The 26,669-nt window shown below is 34.4% G+C and overlaps 1 protein-coding gene across 2 annotated transcripts in view; it reads right to left on the minus strand.

Annotated features, from left to right (window-relative positions):
• Mmp16 (matrix metallopeptidase 16) overlaps nt 1–26,669 on the minus strand; it is a 218,499-nt gene that overhangs the window by 93,136 nt on the left and 98,694 nt on the right. For both annotated transcript variants that reach the window (XM_076924116.1, XM_076924117.1), the window contains 2 exons: nt 12,427–12,575; nt 4,569–4,691 (listed from right to left, as the gene is read on the minus strand). In XM_076924116.1, the coding sequence (XP_076780231.1) occupies nt 4,569–4,691; nt 12,427–12,575 (272 nt within the window). The remainder of the gene's footprint in view (nt 1–4,568; nt 4,692–12,426; nt 12,576–26,669) is intronic.

Below are 26,669 nucleotides of genomic sequence, written 5' to 3' on the forward strand. Positions count from 1 at the left end.
TGTCTTCAAGTGTATATTTTCCCCACCCCACAAGACCTCCCCACTCCCTGGGGCATCAAAGTTCCTCAGGGTTAGGCACATCTTCTCCCACTGAGGCCAGACCAGGCAGTCCTCTGCTGTAAATGTGTCTAGAGCCCCGGACCAGCCCATTTATGCTGCCTGGTTGGTGGCTTGGTGTCTAGAAGCTTCCAGGGGTCTGGGTTATCATTTTGAGAATCCATTGCTTTGGAATCATAAAACAACATAAATCTAAAGTTATGATTTTCATTCCATTATATTAAATAGTTCAGACATTATTTACATTTTAATTTGTTGGTGAAAATTGTTTATTCTATATAAAAGGACTGTAATGGAATTTTAATCCAACACCATGGCTGCTTGGGCAAGAGATCATATCTATGTGGTCTGGTGGGAATGCACACATGCCCTTGATGAAAGAACCTCTCACAATGTAGATAAATTTAGTTTTTAGAGGGAAGTAGAGATGTTTGAAAGTGATGTCTAATTGAGGGAAGGAAGTACAGTTGAGTTCAGGCAATGCAGTAGAGTTCAGTTGAGTTCAATTCATTGGAACTCAGTGCAGGTGAGTTGAGTTCCGACAGTTCTGTTCAGTTCGTGGAGTCAGTGCAGTCAGTGAAATTATTCTCATGTAATTCAGAGTCGGTTTTTCCAAAAACAATTCAGTGTAAAGTCAAGAAAAGCCAGTTTGAATTAGTCAGTTTGGAATGGCGTGTAAGCCACAAGAGCTAAATCGAATAGCTGAGCCATGGTTCAGAAAGAACAAGAAAGGGTGAGATTATTCAGCAGTAAGCCACAAAGACAACAAGTACATCAGAGAATAAAGGTTACTGTTATTGCTGTGTTAAACTCCAACAAGCAGACAGGTAAGGAGAATAATAAAGAAAGATCTAGGAAATAAAAAGCCTTTGAGTGGCGATGTCTCCTCAGATTCCAAGAGCCACAAAATAGTGGCTGGATAGAGAGAAAGTTAGTGCCATAGGATTTATTGTTGCTGTTCTTTCATTTTATTTTTCAATTTTCTTAACTTTTCTCATGATGTAAGTGATTGTTAAACTTTTGGAACAAATCTCTAGCACTTAGGGTTGACAGAAACTATTTAATGTAGTATTAAAATCATTTGTATGCTTATTTTCCCCATAATTTTTAAATATTATATTCCGAGGCCTTTCACTTTACTTCTTATATTTTCCTTTGAATATAGGAATAATAGTTGCAGTATTAGAAACGATTTTTGACATTGTGCTTGTGCAATAAATAAATTATTTGAGGCACTGTGAGTAATTTATACGATAGTGGAGAAAATGATGAATGGCAGAATTTAAAGACACTTACAAAACCACAGATGGAAGATGTTGAGACAGGAGATTAAGTGGTGCCAGTAGAGACAGTCTGCAATTTTAAGCATGCATATACTAAGTTTAACATCATTGATAGGATGTATAAAATACACTAATTTCTGCCTGCGAAGTGATGGTTGTTTATCAGTTTGTGTGCATCTTGTTTTTCATTCAGCATGAGGTCCTACACTCTATTTTGAGAAAGAGAGAGCATCTCTTGGAGGCATCAAGATCTTTATAACTTGTTAGAACTAAATTTTCCATCTTAAAGCAGAAGAGGCATGCCAAGTGAAGGCATAAGTCTGAATTTTGGTAAATTAAATTACTAGGAGGCATTTATCCTTTTTATACACCATGGGACTTCAAAAGTGCTAATATTATGTTATTATAAAAGACTTACTGCAGAAAGAACACTAATCTAGATGCTAGAATATACACTAAAGGTAACCTGTATTGTTTTGAAACAATGCATGGGAAATTAAAAGAACAAAAATAGTGGTAATCTTGGGAAGCAATTGAGTGGGTGAGGTGGCAAGCTAAGCAGATGGTAAATGTTGCTTTACTGGCAAGAAAGACCAAACTTAACACTGATTGTCTAGACAAAGTAACAGTCAGTATAGGCCAAACTAACTTTGTTCATTTAAAGAATAGAGCTGAAGTGAAGTGTAATAAAATCAACATAAAAGAGACGGTTATAAAATGAGGGCGTTCTGACAGGCAGATAATTTTATATAGAAGTAAGATTCTGGAATGGTATAAGCACAGAAACATTCTGATCTTACTTTGATTATAAATATGGCTATATGTTATAGAAAACAGGTAGAAGGAGAAGAGCGGCAGTAAAAACTTTGTCACTAACTCACACAGAGGATAGACAGGAACCGGCTCACAGTCATGGTCCTGCAGACACAGGAATTATATTTTACTATATATTCTGAGAGAAATATGAGTGAAGATTTGTGATTTCATGTATAATGAAAATATTAATTTTATTTCAAGTTAAGAAAAATTGTCAATGATGAAAGCAAATGAAGTTATCTTTTTTTGTCATTAAAACTGATTTTAATAGAGACAGCGCATAGCATAGAATGACATTCCAGGACATGGCCAGTCTGAGAGGACTGTCTGGGAGGGTGGTGACTTGTAACAGGCAGGTGGCAGAAGCTTCGAGGGAGAGATTCTGTAAGACACTGTTAGGGTTAATGTCTCATAGTGGTTTTGGAAAATTCAAGATGGTTTCTTGTTGATCCCCCATTCCTTGGCTTATATTATTATTTTAGTATTGAGTTAAGGTAAGTATGTAGTGACTATGAGAGACATAGAACAGTAAAAGCAGTACAGAGTAATCAGTGTTAGCCTACCTATGTACCTCAGTTTTCCAAAGCGATACACCGAGGACTTTCCAAAGTATGCTCTACTATCTTATAAGAAATGTTATTTGTGAATGAATACAAACCTCATCTGTGCAATTTAGAGTCATGGTAAGAGTTCAATATAGAGACACAAAAATCAAGATGCCACATGAAAGATATGCTTCTTAAAGGAGTCTCTTTATTAACTGATAATTGAGAAAACAGAAGCACAAATAGATCATGGGGTCAGGAATGTACAATAAAGTGTTGAGCCTTAGAATTCCTAATGTCTAATGCAAAATAAATAATTGTTGACCACATAGAAGGGTAGCACTATGAAATGAAGAAGATTAAAAAATTTTTGGCAACTGTAATCAAGCTAATTTAATTTAAAAAATCACTTGCCTCTTTCCTTTTATACATAAAAAGCACATTCATTGAAAAAGGGATTTTATTTGCTATTTGATGGCTATTTAAGATATAATTTTCCAATGTTTTTCAAACTTAGATTTTGATAAGATTTGAATTTTTAATCTAAAAATAGTGCCATGCATAACATAGCCTTAAACTTTTGAAAGGAAAATAGGCATAGAGTTTGAGTCACTGTTATCAAAACGGACTAGTTGGCTTCGTTAACTATGAAGGTTTAAGATTTCTAGTTTTAACAAAATTTTATATGAAAACAACATATAAGCTAGTGTTAAAATAAAATCCTTATGTATTACATTTTATATAATATTTATATGTGAATATATACAGTATATATAGAAGTATATGTAAATACATATATTAACAGTATATATATATATCCCATATAAGAAAATTACAAAATTATGAAAATAGAGTAAATATATAAATGAGTAAACAATTATTTTTGTAGATATATAGGCTCAGTATGTTTAAGAATTTAGTTCACTGATACTCAATTACTAGACATAGTCCAATATTAAACAAAGATCCTAAGCAATTATTTCATAGATGTGAACAGATAGATTCTGAAGGTGAAGTTGCAATTCCAGAAACTCAATGTGATCAATACAACCTAATAATATATGTAGACAACATATATATGTATATATATAAGACAAGTATATATATCTCCTTATAGGTCTTGGCTGCAACAATCATTTCTTTAACCATACTCTCTGGATTTTTAGAATGGCTTAGACAATCCTGATTTACTTTTCTGTGTGTGTGTCATTTCCATTCTTGTTCAAATAGTTATCACATTACTATCATTGCTTAACCTCTACACTGCTATATATTCCTAAGAACAGGGTCCTATATTTTATTTGTTCTTATCTCACAAAGCTGAGCACTCTTTTTTCTTCATACCGCAACTCTATAAGACGTAGTGCTTCAGTGAGTAAATAAGTAACCATAATATATTCCAATAAAGTAGGTTGGACACCAATTTTTATCATTGAAGATAACACACAAGAATGTTGACTTCAATAATTATAAAAGAAAAACAAGATAAAGTAGTTATAGTGGTTACCACAGTTACTAACTATTTAGAAGGCCTTTCATTTAAAAGAGGGGCTTAGAGACTTTATCATTTGTTTATTTCTTAGACTATACATTCTTGTCACAGACTATACTGTATTAGAACATATCAGACTCCTCAGAAATTTGGCACCCTTTGGAAGAGGTGAGGCACAAAACACCAAGATACAATGTCAAAGAGTTTCTGAAATGTCCCTATTGGCCATTTTATTCCTTTTTTATTACACTTGTAAATTCTTTAGGACAATATAACACCATTGTTCATGTAGTTCTTGTTCATAAAATACCAAACAAAATGTCAAAACAAATAGCAATGGAAGAAGGTCTGGAGGTAGGGCTGAGCATGCTTTACCTGTAAGTGATATGTTTGTGTTGCCACTTCTGTCCAGTTAATGCATAGCGCTTTCGACGAATGTTGAATTTAGAGCTGCCTCTTGTCTGGTCTGGTACACCACATCGAGGCTTCTTCATCCAGCTTTTAAAAAAAGAAAGAAAGAAAAAAGGTGGGTATTTTCAGAAATTCTTCATGAAAAACAAGAACAGGCAGTAAACCATAAATAAATGGGTAAAAGATCCATATTCAATGTTCTTGCAATATAAATCTTAATAGATACCATGCATTTCCAGAATGAGTGAAGACTACTACTCAAATGCTTTAGCACATTTATTTTCTCTGATGTATTTTGAGATAACTTCACAAAGAAGGAACTTGCAACTTCTATATAAGATGCCTTGCTGAGGGGCTGGAGAGATGACTCCGCAGCTAAGAGCACTGACTGCTCTTCCAGAAGATGCGGGTTCAATTCCCAAAACCCACCTGGGACACATTGTTCTTTAATTCACAATGTTCTTTAATTCCTGTTCTAGGATAACTCCATATACAAATGTGTATAAAATATAATGAATAAATTATAAAAAATGAAAATAAGTTAAAAATAATATATACTGTGGGAAAAGTATGTAACCTTGAGCAAATCTTCACTTCCTCATTCCATCTATGAAATGACACTAAGGTATCATTCAGTGCTAATATTTAATGTTTTTTCCATATGAATTTTCCATTATAATTTCTGATGATAATATTTCAATGTAATAACTTTCAATATTTTAGTATATATTTATATTTACACTATTTCTTTCTTTCTTTCTTTTTTTTTTCGAGACAGGGTTTCTCTGTGTAGCCCTGGCTGTCCTGGAACTCACTCTGTAGACCAGGCTGGCCTCGAACTCAGAAATCCGCCTGCCTCTGCCTCCCAAATGCTGGGATTAAAGGCGTGCACCACCACCGCCCGGCTACACTATTTCATTACAACATTACATTATAATATGTTTGATGATTGAAAACTATTCTACAATCTTAAGATTTGATTTTAGACTTTCAGTATTTTTTGCATGGAATATGACTTAACACTTTCTTTTAAATTATATTTTAAATTTTATTTATGCATTTGGATATTTTTGTCTTTATACATGTCTATATAACATCTGTGTGCCTAGTGTCTACAGGGTTAGAATAGTGTGCTGAATCCTTTGGAACTAGACAGATGAGTGTGACTCACCATAAAGGTGCTGGAAATTGAACCTTGTTCTTTGAAGAGCAGTCTGTGTCATAACCATTGCACTACCCCTCCAGTAGCTCCATAGATCTGGTTATCAGTCATGCTGCTACAAATGGCAGGGTTCGCTATGGCAGATACCCACTTCCCAAGCCTAGACAACAATACATTGCTCTTCCACATAGTACTGGCATTTTTTAAATTCTCTGTTACCTTTTGATCATTATTCTTTTATTACTCTTTTATTAAATATTAAGATCATCCTTGAACTTTGTGTGAATACACAAATCAAAAAGCAAATGAAAATAATTTTATTTTGTTATTTTATCATTATATATATATATATATATATATATATATAATTGGATTTTAGAAATGGCTGCCTGTGAATACTTATTATATAATTGGGTAATTTCATATACACTAAAAATGTGGCCCCTGCAGGGAAGGCTAAAGGAAATTTGTGAGTTCAAGACCCAATAGGTCACAATCATTCTAGGGCAGAGAAAGAAACACAGCATTTGTCTCCAAATGTATTCATTTCTTTTTAGTATGCTATCCTATTACTTTTACTGTCACTTTATTATAAAACTAATGCATGTTTATTATAGAATCACCTCAATTTAAAACAAACAGAAACTTTTGTTTTTGAAAATAGTTAACTTTTTAGAACTAACTTGCTTAATCAGCTATTCTTACACTATACATATATGATAATAACAAAAGATACCAATGAAATTACTTTCTTTACAAGAAAGATAACACTTTTAAAGCAAACATTTTCAATTTCTACATTATTACTATTATTATGAGTAGGATTCAGAGTAGGAGTAGGAGTATACTTAGAGTAATATGGACATCACAATTATCAACAGTTATCAGATATAACCAATCTCAGTCTAGTCTAAATACCTTGGTTATATGGAAAATCATTCCTTTTTCAAGTTAAAGTACATACATTCCAAATTGCTACCTCCCTGGAGGCCACGCTACATTTCAGGATTTAATGTAGTAGAAATGAAAGGTTTTTTTAAATTTTTTTCTGTCTGTATGTTAACTGGTCTTATGTTCAGGAGAAAATCTCATTCAACTCAGAGATATTTCTGGTTCTTTGTTAACAGATATTAAAACCACAATTTGCTCCGACATTTTTCATAAATAGTGACCAGCTCAGAAATATCACATTTGTCCATGAACAGGTAATATTCCTATTCTCCACCCATAACAGTGCCCATTGAACTTAGTAAAATTTGGTTTTAGAATTAGATCAGGTTGAACATTCCAAACTGTGAACACTAGTCAGTAATCTGTCACTGGGCTGTTGAGAGAGGATTTGCAATGCTTCTGGTGCTACTCCAGGAATCCTCATCATAAGCAACCTTCTAGTTTCAACTTTTTAAATGTCTGTGACTATGGTTGTGCATAAGCAAGTTCTGCTCAACACAGGTGTGGACTGTGTATCTGGTGACACTGCTGATAGTCTGCAAGAAGCAGCCCTGAATGGCTAGCTTCTTTTCCATCTCCATTCAGGTGTAATTGGGCACCATATTGGTATCTACATTTATTAAGAGAAAAATTGCTTTCAAAAACATATTGCAAGAGGTTAGACATGCTTTCATCAGTCATATTTCCCCAATTTTATTTAAATAGAAGAGGTATACATGTTGCTTAGAGTTGTCCGTAGATTTTTCTAAGAATGCTTAAAAATATTTTTAATTTCTTCCAACATTCACAGGCTGCATCTGTACAGAAAGGACTAGATCCAACATCCACCAGGTGTACAGGGAGCGTTTAAAGCATATTTACACAGTGTTCAAACTTTGAGACGTTAGAATGTTTTTCTCTATATCAGACTATTAATAGCTTGCCTGGACACACGGGCAACCCACAAGACACAGTGCAAAAGAAGAAACTGAAATGCAAAGGGCAGAGAAGAATGCACTAGTCACCACAATCTTCAAAAAGAAAAGTTCAAATTCTTGTCTGCTCATATTTGTGTGTTAGCCTTCAGATGAGACCTAAGCCCTCTGCTTTAGCTACCAGCCTGGACAGCTACCAAATCAAGTCAGACATGTCCAATAATGCAATACGGTGTGAAAGCCAGCATCACATTAAGACAGTAAAAACAAAATAAAAATAAGTAACTACTGAAGACAGCATGTTTTTTTATTTAAATTTAAAAGTATTAGCATTAGTGTATGAACTTACACCTGGAATAATGAATAATGCAGACTATTGATGAGTGCATAAAATACAATCATCCCAACTAAAACAACTTAGGATTTTAAATACTACTACTGTTGTGGTAAATCCCAACCCAAATATGCCTGATCAAATAACAACTACAATTTCACAGTAAATTGGTGGAAATGCTAGTTAGATTTAAAACAATTTAAATTAGAAAAATAGACAATTGTTGACTTGTGTGGTATTATGTAATTACCCAAAATATTAAAACATACAAACATATATATCAGTACAAACATACTTGTCTTATGTACAAAAGAGCAATCCAAAGGAAATATTAATTACTGTAAGAAATTGCCCTCTCCTCAAGCGTTCTTCATGATACACTACTATGTGCACATTACATAAGACCATTCCCAATTACATTTAAATTAGAAACAAAATGAAGCAAAACAAAACAAAACAAAACAAAAACAAAACACCAGGCATGCCTTATGTAATGATCTTTCTATTTCTCAACTTGATAAGTTATGGTTTTACACCTATTATAATATTCTCTATTCACTAAGGAATTTAAGGTAGCCTGGTTAAAGGAATTAGTTAACCAACTCAGAGCTTAAAAAAGGAACCTGCAGGTAGGATATGTGAGTTCACAAACAGTGTGGTGGCTACCTAACTTGTAGGAGGCAGCCTGGAGCCTAAAGGAATGAGATCTTAAATGAACAAGAAGATATGAATATAAAATAATGAGATGAATATGACCATTATTTATATGAACTAAAGAAATGACCATGAATAGTCTAATTTTTATTGATTGCCTTTCAAATGACTGAAAGACAGTGTTTTGGTAAGGCTGGAACTGTAGGACAGGTTTTATTTCTTTTGATGTTTTGAAATAGCCACTATTAAGCTTAGGATGGTTTCAAACACTTATGTGGGCCCTGAACCTGAATTCACATCATCATTATTGAGTGTGGTAATGTGAATGAGAATGGCCCCCATTGCTCATGTATTTGAATGCCTGGTCTGCAGGGAGTGGGACAGTTTGTGAAGTATGTGTAACGGTGACCTTGGAGGAATTGTATCCCTGGGGGATGGCCATCAAGGTTTCAAAAGCCCAGGGCATTTCCAGTTCTCTCTCTGCCCCTTGGTTATGTCTTAAGCTGCAAGGTCTCAGATCCAGCTCCAGAGGAAGTCTCCCTGCCTACTGTCATGCTTTTTACTACAACTGAACTGTCACAGACTGAGCAACTGAAACTGTAGGCCCAGTTAACTCTGTCTTCTATAAGTTGCCTTAATCATGGGTATTTTGATTTTTGTGTTTGTTTGTTTGTTTCGGTTTTGGTTTTTGAAATTTTAAAGTAACTAAGACAGTGACAGGCACTCTTAACTGCCACCCAGCCTGTGGTTTGGATTATTTGTTTGTTGTAGTCCTGTGGCAAGGTTTCTCTCTCTCTCTGACACCTGCAGAAAATTCACTATGTATGCCAAACTGGCCTCAGACTTGTGACAATTAGGTTTGCTTCTACGTCATATGTGATGCATTACAGGTATGGACCATTTTTCCATAGATTTCATACTTTATAATGTATATAAAAGTAGTAGACTGCTGTTTCAGTATCATAATCACTATATGCTCATTTGTTTTACAAAAAAGCACAGGGCAGAGCTTTTATAGCATGTTTACAGGCCTAACAATTAAAAATATTTGATATGAGGAACCTGAGTCATAGCAATTAAGCAGTAGCTATTTCATTAAGAATATAGACAAGAATAAAGATTAAGGCCAAGCTCTCTAGAACAGGTGTGTGTGTGTGCGGTGTGGCTTCAAGAAAAAAAAAGAGGATAAAGAAATAATAGAATGGGTAATGGTGCTTCAGTAATTTCATCTGAAAATATATAACTGTCAAGATACCACTGTTAAAGGCAAAGATGCATTGTTAATTTAAACAATAAAAATAAAATAAATATATTATTATAATTCAATAAGAATAAAGTTGTTTAGAAAATGTCGCTGAAGCAAACAAGAAAACACACTGAAGACAAGCAGAAAGACTTATTAATCTAAGGACTACCTGTGTAGCTGTTCTTAATCTCTAGTTCTGTACCACAGAAAAAGTGAATATATCTCCTATGCACTGACTAGCTCAGTCCACTTGGTGTGGAATCTTAGTCACTGAATACCTATGGAACATTCATACTTCTTTCTATTTATCCATAATATTTAGATCTTTGTGCCATACCAAAATGAAGCTCTATTTGCAAAACAGGGACCATCAAAACCCATTATGATAATCTGTCTTTCTCTAGACACATTAGGGAAACCAATTTATCCATTCATCTGCATCCTCTTAATCACCAGTTTCTCACAACTGGGAGAAGCAGATGAGGACCTAATAGAACTTTATTTTCTTAATCCTTTAAAAGGATCTATTTTACTTTTATTTGTATGTGGGAGAAAGAGAGAGAGAGAGAGAGGGAGAGAGAGAGAGAGAGAGAGAGAGAGAGAGAGAGAGAGAGAGAGAGAGAGAGAGATTGAGCAGGGGTATTGTTACTCTATGTATGTGTTTTCATGAAGAAATCTGACTCTCTGGAGCTGGTGTTATAAGTGGTTGTGAGCTTCCTGATGTGTAGGAAACTGAATTTAGGTCTTCTACAACACAATAAACAATTTCAACACTGAAACATCTGTCCAGTCCCTAAAAGACTTGTTTTAATCTTCCTAAATTCCATATCTAGTGAGAGGTAGATTCTTCATTTTTCTCTGGCATTAGAATATTCAGAAATGTAACTTATTTTTAAATCCTCAATTTACTAACACATTAAAAAACATTGTGTTTGAAGTTCTAAGAAAATAAAATAAAAGCTAATGGTTCTGCATCAGGGAACCAGCAAAATGTCACGAGCAATATAATGTTGGGATGAATAGTGGAGTTTAGGTGCAATAATGTTATATAACAATCGGAAACAAAGCATAAGATTAGGTCTTTTCTTATTAGCAAAGCCTATGTATATTTATGAGGATGGATACTTAGATTTAAGAAATGTCTAATGTCTCTCTATGAAAAGATAATGACAATGACCAGAGGTGCACAGGTATGAGATTTTGAAATCTTATCCCTAATATTGATATGAGATTTCTAATTGTTGCAGAATGCAGTTAATTTGTTATTATTCTTTTCCAAGGTCCAGACAGGTAATTTTTTATACCTCTATTAAAATCATTAAGGGACTTAAGACCTTATTTTAAAACCTAACTTGAGGTTTAATTTTAAAGGCTAAATCATATGTGCTCCTGTCTAGGCGACATAGTGATACTATGACTAACAACCTTATGTGAACATTAGAAAGGAACATAGAATTTCATTATTAAATGTGCAGTTAACTTGATAAGTAAGAATTTTGTCATGGTATTTCATTTCTCAAAAGAAAATTGGAAGATATTTCTTGACACATCCAGCATGTTGACCTCCCAAGCCTTAATACCAAAAGGTCTGAGTTGAGAAATTCCCTTACACTTCATTCAGCCTTTGATATTCAGGGTTTTTTTTGTTTGTTTTTTTTTTTTTTTGGTGGTGAAGGGATGGAAAGAAAATTGTATATTCATCTATTGTGAAGCATAATGTATAAACAACAAATAACAGAGATATACTGACTTAGTGAGCATTGAGGGTTCTAAGAATCCAAAACACTTTTGCCTTTATCCACAGAGAAATAATCAATTTTTCCCTTGTAGTCTAGAACCAAAAATAATTCTTCCCCATATATCCCAACCTACTAGGGGATTGTGATAAAAATAAGGTGCCATTACATACTTGTGGACACATAAAGCTACATTAGCAGTCTTTCATGAAGTATTTACTTGAAACATTTGTTGAAGCTATTGGGAAGAACAATGAATAACATAATCAATAAATTAACAAAATTTATTAGAAGGAATGTGACCTCATTGTCACTGAGATATTTAAAGTAGACAACTTTGAGTGAAAACCAGTAGTTATGTCATCTAAAGAACTGTCACTATTGGGTACCCAGCAAACTAGAAATAGTCCATTTCTGAATCTTCCTATACAGTACAACATAAAACATTATTTGTACTGTTATCCATTTGCATAACACCCAATGTGAAGCTGCTAACTTGATACCACAGTGCAGAGACGTGATCAGCACTCTCACAAACTACACAAAGCAGCTATCTGTCACTGCCACTCCATAGAACATCTTCAAAGAGGCATATACTTTGATTTTTGATCATATTTTTTTTCTTGCTTCAAAACATGTTCTCAAAACCTTGAAAACAAAGCTGACCTTGGATATTACATTGTATGAGAACCCTCAGATGATGTGGAAAATTAGATAAGTTCACAAAGCCCAATATCCCCATAGTGGTTGTTGACATCTGTGTAGTTTTGAGGTTTCACTGGAAATAAGAACAATTACAGAAGGAATTCAGAGGACATCACTTACTCGATTGTGTTTCTGTCCACTTTTCCTGTCATGTTAATGCCATAGAACTGCTGCATGGCAGCTAGGGCTGACTGCATGGTCTCTGCAGAGCGCAGCACTGACATTCTTGGGTCGGTCGGTGGAAGGTAGCCGTATTTTTGTAACCAAACCTGTAATCACAAGTACAGTTCGTTTAGACCAATTTTACCATGTCCATTAATGTTCTGGAAATAAATTATACCTACAGTATAAATGTATTTGATATCTTTGTACTTTGTATTCTAACTTTATTTATATTATAATTTCCATAGTTATCATTACTTACAGCTTATTTATAAATGTGAAGTTTATCATACATCAGTTGTATGCTTAATACCACATGAATATACAAATAAATTTCCTTATGTTCTCCAGGAACCCAGCTACAAAATCATACTTTCCAGTAGTCTATGGAGACACCATTGTTGGCAGAAATAAGAATTGCACAATATCTATCTACAGAGCTTTTCAATTGGCAGTTGAACAATGGCTGCAGCTGGGATAGAGATCTTTACAAATGATTCATAATGTACATGATATATATAGTATATATATTATAGTATAGTATTCATGTAAGCAGTTTACCCAACTATAGCTGGATATTCTCAAGAGTGTGTAACATTTTCATACGAAATATAATAACTATTTACAGTAATTCATAAAATGAAACGGATATATATTATCCAATTATCTTATTATTTTTATGTTTAGTTCTTGATTTTAAAAGGTCTCATGACCTTTAAATCTTCTCCCTAATGAAAAGACTTAGAGCATCAGAGAAGGCATTAGCGTGGACCAAATTTCTTCATTTTTATTGGTAGAACAATTAAGAACCATTTGAAGTCACAGAGAAAGCAAAACGAACAAACAAACAACTTAGGGCATTTGAGAAAAGTTAATCATCACCCCCAGAACTAACTCTCTCTCTCTCTCTCTCTCTCTCTCTCTCTCTCTCTCTCTCTCTCTCTCTCTCTCTCTCTCTCTCTCTCACACACACACACACACACACACACACACACACACACACACACACCACACCACACTGCAGCCATCCTCTATGAACACTGGCATACTTCTTCACAGTCCATTCATCCATTCCTTGTGGCCATCACAATCCAAACATGCTTTTTTTTTTTTTTTTTTTTTTTTTTTTATCTCAGTCTTCCCAGGAGTTGCCAGTTTTCTTTACCACCAGTGAACTACTTGGCAAATTGCTACGTCAGTCACATAATAGCATAACTACTTAAAGACATTCAGCTGCGAATGTTTGTCTCCCTAACTTGGTGTAGTTACACCGTAAGTGATGCTATGGAAAGGCAGTATTTCTGTAATAACTGCCATTGTATAGGGTAAAAAGCCTAGCCCAGGACATTTACATTCGAAGTGAAGATAACTGGCAATTATAGAAATTTAATTTCATAAAAGGTATATTAAACATGCCAGACTTAAAATGTGAAAAAAAATCAAGTTTTATGTGGATTACCCAAAATTGAAATCCATAAAAGATCAGCCATCATCATGAGCTTGAAAAAAGCTATTTCCAGATGAGTGTCTGTCAAGGAGGTGACTGGTGAAAGTCAATCTCAGGGAGATGCCTCCTAAATGATAAAAGTGTGTCAAGATGCTCCTCATCTAATCTGTGATAAACAGGCTTCCAGGAAAAACAATCCTGTCACCTATTTGGTAGTGGTGCAATCTGAGAAAGATTCAGTATTTTCTGAATGGAGTTGACAGTCAATAATGTTACCTAGTATAAAATTCAATATTTTCATTCAATAGCTCAAATATAAGAAGTACTTAATAATACACATGAACCAAAATTTTTAAACTCAGTAATTTTTCCATAGTACTGCATGCATGTCTTACGTGCTACGTGCTAGGAAGCAGGTTGTTGCTAGGTTACTCTTGGTGCTAAGCTCCTGGCTATTATTTTTACAACAACAACAAAGGAAAGCCATTAATATGAAAACCTATGATTTATATACAAATATAAAATATATAAATGTAAAGTACAAAATAAAAAATATCTAAAAAAATGCACATTAAACTTATGCCTTAGCCTTCCAAAAGAAGTGGAATTTTACATTATTTCTAATAATGTGAAATTTATGTTTTATTTGTCCTCAATTTTTCTCTTACATTTTGCTGTTAGCCATGAAAAGCTGCTTTGCCCATTGAGTGACAAGTGGTTAGTTCTTTTTAATTAGAAAACAACATTAAGGCTATGACACTTTGCATTTTACATTGAACGTTTATTTTGAGTGATATGTCAGTATTATGATTTTTGTCACCTGAGTGAAATTACAAAAAAGTTTTTGAAAAAAATCATACAAAGAAATATTTGAAGATCTACCTTACCTCTTACTATTATTTTTTAGGGTTGTAGTTGATTTTATTTGAAATGAGAAAAAACAGAAAAAGATCCCTCTTAATAGGTATTTAACATTTTAATGAAGAGTTAACAAAACAAACATGATTTGATACACAGTAAATGTAGGAAGAGACCATGCTTCGATTCTTTTGAATCTCTTCTCATTTCTTTTCTCCTGATGCTCCAATTTGTCACTTTAATGTTTGCCTTTCTCAAGACAATTTATTTCTTGAGACCATGAGGTAAAACATTCTTGTCTATACAATTCACAATATGTGTTGTCTATACATATTACAATTGCACACATGAACTGAAAAATTGCTACTAATGACAAATCTAAGAACATAAAGGATGAAGGATACTTGCTAAGGTGCCTATTAGAGGTTCATAGGACAGAGTAACTCTAAATAAATTTTAAGATAAAGAAGTGCCTGGTGGCAGCACAACCTTCATTCATATTGAATTAAAAATATATCAGGGTTATGAGCACTTTTAATATGCAATCACATTTTCTAGTTTCACATTACCTCTTAATAGTATCCATGTCTATAGTATAGTATCCATTCTTATATCTTTTGCACTAATCTTACATTTGTCTATACATGTGTATTCACACATACGAACAAGCAAACATGAGTGTATATTACATTTACAGACCTCAAAACAGACATCTATCTTCATATGTTACTACTAGAAATATATTCCTCTTTTTAACTTAGATTTAATCTCCTACCACTCCTATATCACTGGTAACAGCAGATTGTCTCCTGAGATATATTTTGTGCCTTGGAATCTTTTCAGTGCACATTCAGTGCTCAAATGCACATTATGGGTACTTGGGGAATATGTTCTTCAAGTGTACATTTGAGGCCAATACAAAGCTGAAGTCAGAGTATATAAAGCTCACAGTAAAATCTGTGCTCGGTAAGTCATATAATTTATGCCCTTTACTATTAAAATTGGGCCTGTTCAAGTTGATATTTGCCTTAAAAAAGGATAAGAGTAAAACATGGGAGGATTTTAAAGAACCTTTGGGGAAAAAAAAAATCACAAAATATTGGAAATTACCCATATCTTCAAACAAATGGAATGTAAAATATTTTCAAGACTGGGTTTTGGTGACAGCTCTTGTTATGTTTAATTTCTTTCATTTTCCTCTTGTCATTAGATAAAGACAATTTAAGAACATCGAAAACATTAAAAGTAGAAAGGTTGTTCAATGAAAACCTACTACCCCTTAATTCTAGTCATTGCCACTAGAGCAACCATAGAACTACAAAGAATCTATATGGCCTCACCTTCAGTATATTAACTGTGTTATATATGTTATGTCTCTATGCATGTATGTTCTACCTTTCAGATACAGCATATTTTCTACATTTAGTGGTTTATCCTATAGGAAGCACAACCAGAACAATGATTTGCTCTGCTGAATGGGATCTATCAAAGTGTTCTGGCCAAGTGATACCACCATCTCTAGTTTATACAATGAATAGGAAACACTTTTTGTTAAGAAAATTTCACTGAAGAAACAAGCCATCATTAGTAATAGTTAATGTTCCTGTATCATGAAACTTGTTTAGTTAGACATAAAATCTTATAGATAGTATCCTGAAAGAAAGTTATCAATATAGGAAGATGTAAGTAGATCCTATCATTAATGTCCACTTTAAGCAAGAAACAAAAACCTAACACATTCTTTTGTCTGTCTGTCTGTCTGTCTGTCTTTTATTATTTTTATTCGATATTTTCTTTATTTATATTTCAAATGTTATCCCCTTTCCCAGTAACCCCCAAGAAAACCTCTATCTCATATCCCCTCCCCTGTTTCTATAAGAGTGTTACCCCACCCACCCACTCACTCTCTCCTTCTGTTAAGTTTCAACCTCAAACAAATGCTGGAGGTACCTAGTTAACATATCAAAGCAGACCTGGCCTCCACCTTCTCCCAGCACCCCACAGTCCCTACATGTTACAGGGTATGTCCAGCATAAACTCTAACCTCAACACACTAGTCCAGAAGCTGGTCCCCATTACACACCTAAGCTCTTCCTTATAAAATCCAGACATTTTGGTCACTGCCCCTTTATGTAAATTTGGCCTCCATGCTTCTGCACCTTTTGTGCTCTTTCACTTCTCCCTTCCTCTTTCCTTCCCCTCATATGGCTCAGGGTGATGACAACTCTAGACTCTCCCAGATGTTCCTGCCTCTGACTATGTTCTCCCTTTGATCCACAATAAACTTTCTCTTTCACCATACCTAGGAGCTTATTCCACCATCATATTTTCATGAAATATGATTTTCTTTACTGTTGAGAGACAATGAATCTCTCAATGGTTTGTAAAAAGCAAGACACAGCAAATCATAGATGCCAGATTAATTAAAAACTGATAGGTTATAATAGGTTGTAATAATAAGTAGTCAAACAGCAATGGTTCTAAATATTTGCAGTTGTTCACACCCCCTTAGTTATAAAGCTAAACATACATATATACATACATACATACATACATACATACATATATATGTGTATATATATATATATATATATATATACACACATATATATATATATGAATATTGAACTTAGAACTTAGTGTTGAGAACAATATGATTAAGGAACTGAAAAAAATCTTCAGGTCTTTGGAGGGTACATGAAAAGGAATGGGTTCAACATTTTGCTAGTATACAAGACAAATTTAAGACTAACCTGATATTTCTACTTAAGTTAAATAATAGTAATTTCTAGTGAAGATTAACCATTACAAAGACATTCTCCTGTATGTATTTCCTATAATCTAAACCACAGTACTATCCAGTGAATGGGAAGGCCAGTGATGATAAATATACTTTATAAATGTAATTTAGTTTTAAATAAAGTTATTTTTTATACAAATATTTTATTATTTTGGAAACTTATTTGTACACATTTCTGTATTCACAACAACTTCAACATACTACTACAGATACTGAAATTTTTAAAGGTTGAAACATATAAATCCTAATATAATTGCTCTCCTAAAAATACAACTGCATTTTATCAGACAAGCTACTGAAGTAATTACCTTACTCCATATGGACCTTCCACATAGATGCACTAAGGTCTCTTATAAACTAAAATTAACAGCTAGGTGATTAACTCCGTAGTTTATTGTGTCACTAACAAAATCCCAAAAGCTGCAGGATGTTTTCCTGTAAAATTCCATTATTCATAGGGCATAAGAAATGGTAAAATTTAGAGTTTGTATTTTGGAACTTGAAAAGTGGTAATAAACATGAATTATAACTGCCTAGTAATGAAAATATTAAAATGATGGATGTTTCTTCATTCAGAATTGGTCATGTTGAAAACTGGTAGAATAAGTTAACCATGCAGAAATTGTTTTTTTCTTCATTCAAAAATTTAAATGGTTTCCACAGCACTATTCCATCACCTACCATGAATGAATCACTCACTATATTTCACATCGGATATATAATTCACTCCACTGATAATTTTACCATCTCTATAAACACACACACACACACACACACACACACACACACAACTATACATCTTACAAAACTGGAATAAAGCAGGATCCAGTTCTGGTTTGTTATCAATTTGTCACAAGATGTGAACATAGGTAAAGAGTAACCACAATTGAGAGAAAATATTCCTACCAGACAGGCCTGTAATGAAGTCTGAGGACATATTTCATATTAATGATTGATATGGAAGGGCTCAAGCAACTATAGGTTGTGCCACTCATAATCAGATGGTCCCAGGAGCTGTCAGAAAGCACACTGAGCAAACAGGAAATCAAGCTAGTAAGCAGTGGTCCTTCACAATCTCCTTTTCCTTTTCTGCTTCCATGGTTTTACTTTGAGATCTGCCATACCTTCATAGACTGTAAACTGTCAGATGAATTCAGGAAAACAGTTTGCTTATTAGCATGATGTGTAATAAACATCAAGGCTATATACTTTATATTAGCTTGAAACTCATCTATGATAAAATATAAAACTTAATACGCTAATGTGAGAAGAGTTTTTCCTTTTTAATTAAGTGAATTGTACTATTTACTTGGCAGCCATGGGAGCAAAGTCCACCAATCAGTAGCATCTGATCTCCAAGGACAAAGCTGCTTAACTTCCTTAATTGGGATTCCATCATCTGCATGATATTATTAGAGGAAGTTACAAAATTTTATTCCTCTTGACTCCTTCTATTGCTTTTTCTGCAGACTATTTATATTCCTTGATTATTGTTAATCGGCATACTTCCATACATACAACAATGTCTGAAATGTGTTTCAAACCCAAACAAAACCACCATAACCAGAATGACCACCACCACCAAGACATAGTTAATACAAAAGCATAACCCATGCTGACATTATTACACATTGTATCACAGTTGCCTCATGAATCCTAAGCAAGAAAGTCCCCATGAGATATATATTTATATAGACGAGGGAAGAGAAATGCTAAATAATGTAGCATGTGAATTTTCTAGAAAGCATATGCATAGTGTGAGTCATGTACGTGAGGAACTCAGTTCCCATCATGTTCAGGAAGCAGAGTCACTTTCACTATGGCTAGAAAGATGATATAATTTGTCAGTCTCCTTCAGGACTTACAAAGTGATTATACAAAATCTCTCATTCATGAAGGAACTTTTTTTTATATTATACACATTCGTGTGGGGTTATATGAGTATCTTATACAACACAAAGCAAAAAAAAAAAAAAAAGGTAACTTTTAATTCATAGGTTGGTCTCTCCTCACTGTAACTATGCTTCTTAAATGCATTGTCTGTGTTCTAATAGCTATCCTAAGCAAGGGGATGGAAGTCCATAGTGTAGAGAGGTTGACATGAATGACATAAATAATCAGTATGAAGGGAAGTGGGCAAGAGAGAGGAATGAATGGGTTAAGCTGAGATTGTTAAAATTACATAGAAGGCATACATGAAAATTTAACAATAAAACACAATATTTTATATAGTTAATTCAAGAAGAAATTGAAGCAGAAACTAGAGACAAATACAAATCTTATGAAGAACAACATTTAATTCGAACTGGCTTAAAGGTTTAGTCCATTATCATCAAGGTGAGAACATGGCAACATCTAGGCAAGCATGTTGCAGGAGGAGCTGAGAGTTCTACATCTTCATCTTAAGGATGCTTGCAGAATACTGGCTTCTATGCAGCTAGAAGGAGCATTTTAAAGCCCACACCTACAGTGACACACCTACTCCAACAGGGCTACACCTTCTATTATTGCCACTTCCTGGGCTGAGGGTATATAAATCATAACAATAGTTATCTCATGGTAAAATAACTGGATGAGCTACCAAATTTAACTGTAGTTTGCAATGACTTATCAGCTACAAATAGGGAACTCAAGAGCTATTTGGGAACAAGAAATATAAAAGGAAGCATTCAGTCTGTCAGAGTCAACATATACTTCTCAGTTTTCTTTATCCTACATAGTAAACACTTTACCAAAGATCAACCAAAGTTTCATAATGAATGGTGTCTCCTACTGCCCCACATTGTTCCTGAGCCCCATTGATTGCCACCAAACACTGCAATATTTTGAACCGGGGCTTTTTTTTTTTTTTCCCCCAAAATACTAACATGCTTTCTTGTTTCCCAACTAACATGAACTGGCTATTACCTTAAATGTGGGAAAATGCACATAACTCAAGATTTAGCAGGTTAATGGTTTTTAACATGATATTTCACTGTCATGGACGCTGTTGTGCAGCCCATTCCAACATTCATCCCAGTTTTTCATTATCCCAAATTGATTCACTGCACTTATTACACCATGGTTTCCCCTTATCCCTTTTACTGGTGTTTCCTGTTTTACTATCTGCAAATGTGATGACTCCCTGCTCCTCATCTACATGGCATCATGCAAGACATACTCTTTTGCAACCAACTTGTTTCATGAAGAACAAAGTTTTCAAAGGCTATTAAGCAGCATACAGCCACTTAACACTGAGTAATGCCCAATGCATGGCTATTTCATATTTTGCTTATTCAGTGATTCATTAATAAATGTTATGAATTAAATGGATGTCTGTATTCCTATAATATGTAAATCTTGAAGTTCTAATCCAATGAGATTGTATCATTTGAGCACTTGGGTAAGTAGCATAATGAATATCATTGATGATGGTTCTGTGATATTTTTTCTACACTCTGAGCACCTATAGAAGGTCAGCAGCAGACATTTGGAAGGGGAGCCTTCGTCTTCAAATCTGAATATTTCTGGCAGTTGTTTTCAGTCCACAGAACCGACTGCATTGCTATTTGTTAACACCCCACAGTATAACAGTTTAATATAATAGCTTGAGTTGACTAAGACCATGCCTATTGTAGTTTATTTTCCTATATAAAGAATACAATATTTTAAATTCTTGCCAACTCTCATTTTCCAGTTATTTTTATTTTTAGAATTGTGGATGTTTTAAAAGAATGTGACATATAACTATATTATAATGTATCAGCAGTTTCTCAACTTAAAATTAAAGGTAAATATTATGGCATATAGTGAGTAAGAGTCACTATAAATTCTGTAACTTCTTTATATGGAACCTTGTCTTGATATTCCAAGTACCATCTCTTTTTATAGTTATTTCCAAAACAAGCTAAATCTCTTGTTGCCTTGGGGTATTTCATTTACTTTACTATATAAAAGATACAAAATTCTTTCTTTCTCATCCTTTAAAATGAAGCTCAATTAGAGCACTTCAAAGATTTTGTTTACTGCTAATACTTTGTAATGTGTTTAAGGTTATAATTGTGCCCTTCGTGACACTATTATTTTTATATGAATTTGACATTACATTCATTGATTATGATATTCTCAACATTAATAGAATATCCTGACATTCTGAGCTTGGTAAGTGGAATTATTTTCACAAACCTACGTTCACACATCTAGGTACCTCGAAAGAGATTTATACTACATAGGCAAATACATTTGACATATATTCAACACTGTGTTTTAACAACAAATATATGAAATCAGGACCATCCAATAAAATATAATATTAAATATCCTTTAAAATGAGGTTTACTATTTGTAAATTACTTATGGCAAGTTTTGAAATTCTGTATGAGTGATATGCTCAGTACTAAAATTCATTACACAGTAGTGTGTGTGTATATATATATATATATACATATATATAATATATACATATATATAATATATACATATATATATACATATATATAATACACACAACACACACACACACATATATATATATATATATATATATATATATATATATATATATGTCACAATTACCATCACAAACCTGAGAGTTTGGTATTATAATACTTTTATACATGACTCAGAGTTACCACCACAAACCTGAGAGTTTGGTATTGTATTCATTTTATACATGAACAAATAAGATAGGAAAGGGTAATCAACATGACCAGGCCCACAGAGCAAGTATAACATCTTTTAAGGCCTTTTTACTTCAAAATTTAGTGTCTTAATTTTTCTTGTCTGAATCTCATAAGTGGCAAGAGGATGATTTTGCTGAACAAAGAATATATAAATAAAAAGCAACAATAAAAACAAAACAAAATGCACGGCAAATGTTACCTGGCTGCTTAGCCATCTATATATATGCTAACAGTAAACATTTAGAAAGATGAAAAGGCTATCTCCTCAAAGGCTCAGTATGTCTGTTCCCTAAAGCATTTGTCTGTCCTTCACAAGGTATGCTATTCTGAAGCCACCATAGAAATGCATTGTGCCCAGTTAGTTGTCCAACGGCCAATAAAGAATACTGTGGGCATTGTCCCGCAGTATACGTTGCTGAGACTCAACACTAAACTCTAATGATAATTTTGACATAGAGGAAGCGAATAATCATGACACATTCTCCTGATATAACTTCCACACTAGCGTATTGTGTGTGAATTTGCCAAATCTATGTCTCAGCCTTTGGGAAATTCAAGCAGAGACAAGGTGATCTCACTGAGCACTGGTCATAATACAAGCCAATGCACATGACATGGTACATGTCACTGTATTTATTTGATGCAAATTATTTCATCACAATAGGTAAGGGAAATAGTTTGAAGGAATTCTGCATAATTGAAAAAACTGAAGGAAAACAAAACCAAACCAACAAACAAACAAACAACAACAACAAAAACCACTGGAGTAAGAACAGAAAAGGAGGTTACATGGTTAACTCCTGCAGTAACTTGTACAAATTTTATGAGTGAGAACAACACAAAAAGTAGAAAACTATTTAATCATTTTGTTATTTGATGCTCAGAAGTGTATTAGAAAAATACCATTCACCCTGGTCTGTGGGAAATGAATTGGAAAGAATAGAAACACAAAGGTAGTATATTGTGGATTGGTTTCAATGCTTTGTCTTAATTCAGCTCATAAGGAATCTGCAAGTTCAGAAGCTAAAGGAAGCCTGCCCCCAGTTGGCTCTGATTGGGAAATAAAGTTACTAACAGCCAATGGCTGGACAGAATGAAAAATTCCAGACATTTAGATTCTGGTCAAGGAACCAGGAGAGGATAAGAAGAAGGGTATATCACTATTACTCAGAAGCAGAGGGATTAAACATAAGAGCTACAGGGAAGAAAGCACCCAGCCATGTAAGAATTTGTGGAAATGGTCCTGGGGTAGCAGAGATGCAATGATGATTCAGCAAGTTGACTCAGGAAAGTTGGAAGGGAGAATGTATGCTAGGTAAAGGGAAAATTAGAAACTCCTAGCTACTAAGCTAGTCATGGCCTATCAAAATTAGCTTGTGTGTGTGTGTGTGTGTGTGTGTGTGTGTGTGTGTGTGAGAGAGAGAGAGAGAGAGAGAGAGAGAGAGAGAGAGAGAGAGGAGATTTGTGCATCTAAAGAGCTCTTGGGGAGGTACAGCACACAACTCACCAGCAACCAAAGCCATTTAACTAATTCACTGCTACAGGAGTGAAAACATAAATGTTATCCTGATGATAGCTGAAAAATTGTTAGATCAATTCATGTTTCATTTTTTTTTAGGTAGCTAGAGTAACTGTTTAAGCAACAAAACTACCCCTGTGGTTATCCTAATTACATATTTGAAGCAAAGAGTTTTAGGGAGCAGGTAAACAGCAAGGTACATGTTATTAATGTCACAGCAGAAATTCAGAAACAATGGAGCATGCCCATTGAATGAGTACTATAAACGCACAATTGGCAGGGTACCCACCACATAGGGTAGGTGTTTTCTCAGTGAGGGTGGCTGGAGAAGGACTGCTAAAAACAACTGAAACAGTAGACAGTCTTCTAAATTTTCTAAATAACCTCCTACATTGAAAAGTCTTTTACTGACAACTTAATATTACAATATTTTTCTAAGTGCCTAATTAACTGCCCTGGATCCGAATTCTTTCAACTTTGATCTAGTCTACGTAGTCCAGAAATAGCAAGTTTCCTAAAAAGATCTTGTACTTTACTTAACATACCTGTCATTTGTATCACAATTACTGTCATCACTTATTAAAGTTGCTTAAAATACTTTATTCCTAAATGTAATAGAGTATGAAACTTCTATATGCCAAACTTTGGGAGCTATTTTTTCCTCCTAAAAAATAAATAAACTATACAGTCTCGGGGGTGTTTCTGGACCACCTACATTTGCGCTGGCTCATACTGTCATTGTCTTGCAGATGCTAACATGCCTTGGCTGACATGTCCTATTTTCCCTGAAGTCTTCATATTTCTGTAACTTCTTGACTAGCTTCTCATAGCTCTTAGTATGTGGGTAGCTCTCAGAGTACTTAATGAAGTTATGATATAAGAGGTATAAGGTATCTATGAATATCTTATGGTGTTAAGGATAGTACTCACGCAGCAATAATTGGATAGAAAGCCATAAACTTTATAAAATAACAGAGCCCAGAAAACCTCAACAATGGTGAATATAAAACATAAATCAGTATATAAGTATTTATTTTGCTAATATAGTTGGCAAGTTAAGCTAATATATGTCAAGCTTCTAGACAAAGTTTTTATATTAAATTTCAAAACAGATAAATCGTATCTCTGCTACCAATGGTCTGAAAAGCCTTGCAGACATATTTGGGAGTATATCTTTTCATGTATAAATCCTTTGAATTAGACCTACTCCTAACCATCTAATTCAAATGGACCAATACGAAAAGACACACATAAAATATTGTTAGGTGAATATATGTGCAAAAACAATTATGTGTTTGATGATACATAAAAATTCTGTATACTACATGGAAAATTATTAAGTGAGGCTAACTAAAGCAGGAGGAATTAATTGGCAAAAAATCACTCTTTAACATTGTTTAACTTGGAATGGTTAAATTTTTATTCACATTTGTTATATTTAATAAGACTATAGAAGGTTGTTAGGCTTGTTTCTGATTTTGGGTAACTACAATAAAAGGATCCATGTCCTCAGTTTTACATTTAATGAAATATAGTACATTTCCCTGTGTCAAAGAGTACATAAATAAATGAACACTAAGTCAGTATCTTAGAAGATGCTTGAATAAGACTTTCCCATTTCCAGACAACCAAATAACCCTATTAAAAAATGGGGTACAGGGCTAAACAAAGAATTCTCAATTGAGGAAACTCGAATGGCTGAGAAGTACCTTAAGAAATGCTCAACATCCTTAGTCATCCGGGAAATACAATTCAAAACAACCCTGAGATACCACCTCACACCAGTCAGAATGGCTAAGATCAAAAACTCAGGTGATAGTAGATGCTGGAGAGGATGTGGAGAAAGAGGAACACTCCTCCATTCTTGGTGGGATTGCACGCTGGTACAACCACTCTAGAAATCAGTCTGGCAGTTCCTCAGAAAATTGGACATAGCATTACCCGAGGACCCAGCTATACCACTCCTGGACATATACCGAGAAGATGCTCCAACATATAACAAGGACATATGCTCCACTATGTTCATAGCAGCCTTATTTATAATAGCCAGAAGCTGGAAAGAACTCAGATGTCCTTCAACAAAGGAATGGATACAAAAAAATGTGGTACATTTACACAATGGAGCATTACTTAGATATTAAACAATGAATTTGAGAAATTCTTAGGTAAATGTATGGAAATAGAAAATATCATCCTGAGTGAGGTAACTCAATCACAAAAGAACACACATGGTATTTACTCACTGATAAGTGGATATTAGCCCAAATGCTTGAAATAGCAGAGATTCAACTCACAGACCACATGAAGCACATGAAGGAGAATGACCAAGTGTGAATGCCTCAAACCTACTTAGAAGGAGTAACAGAATACTCAAGGGAGTAAATATGGAGACAAAATGTGGGACAAAAACTGAAGGAGGGGCCATCTGGAGACCATTCCACCTGAGTATCCATCCCATGTGCAGTCACCAAAGGTAGATGCTGATGTGGATGTCAGGAAGTGCATGCCGACAAGAGCCTGATATAGCTGTCTCCTTGAGGTCTACGAGATTCTGACATATTCAGATGCAGATGCTCACAGCTAACCATTGATCTGATAAAGGTGTTCCCAATGGAGGAGATAGAGAAAGGACTGAAGGAACTGTAAGGGTTTGCAGCCCCATGAGGAGAGCAACAATACCAACCAACCAGAGCTCCTCAGGGTCTAAACAACCAGCCTGGGCATACATAGGGAGGGACCCATGACTCCATCTGTATATCTAGGGGAGGATGGCCTTGTCGGGCATAGGTGCATTAGATCCTTGATTCCATGAAGGTTGAACACTGAATGGGGGCGGGGGAGATTCAAGGGTGGAGAGGTGGGAGTAGGGGGGTAGGTGGGTGTACATCCTCATAGAAGCAGGAGAATGGGGATGGG

The sequence above is a fragment of the Arvicanthis niloticus genome, chromosome 25 (genome assembly GCF_011762505.2).
Source record: "Arvicanthis niloticus isolate mArvNil1 chromosome 25, mArvNil1.pat.X, whole genome shotgun sequence".
NCBI classification, from domain to species: domain Eukaryota; kingdom Metazoa; phylum Chordata; class Mammalia; order Rodentia; family Muridae; genus Arvicanthis; species Arvicanthis niloticus.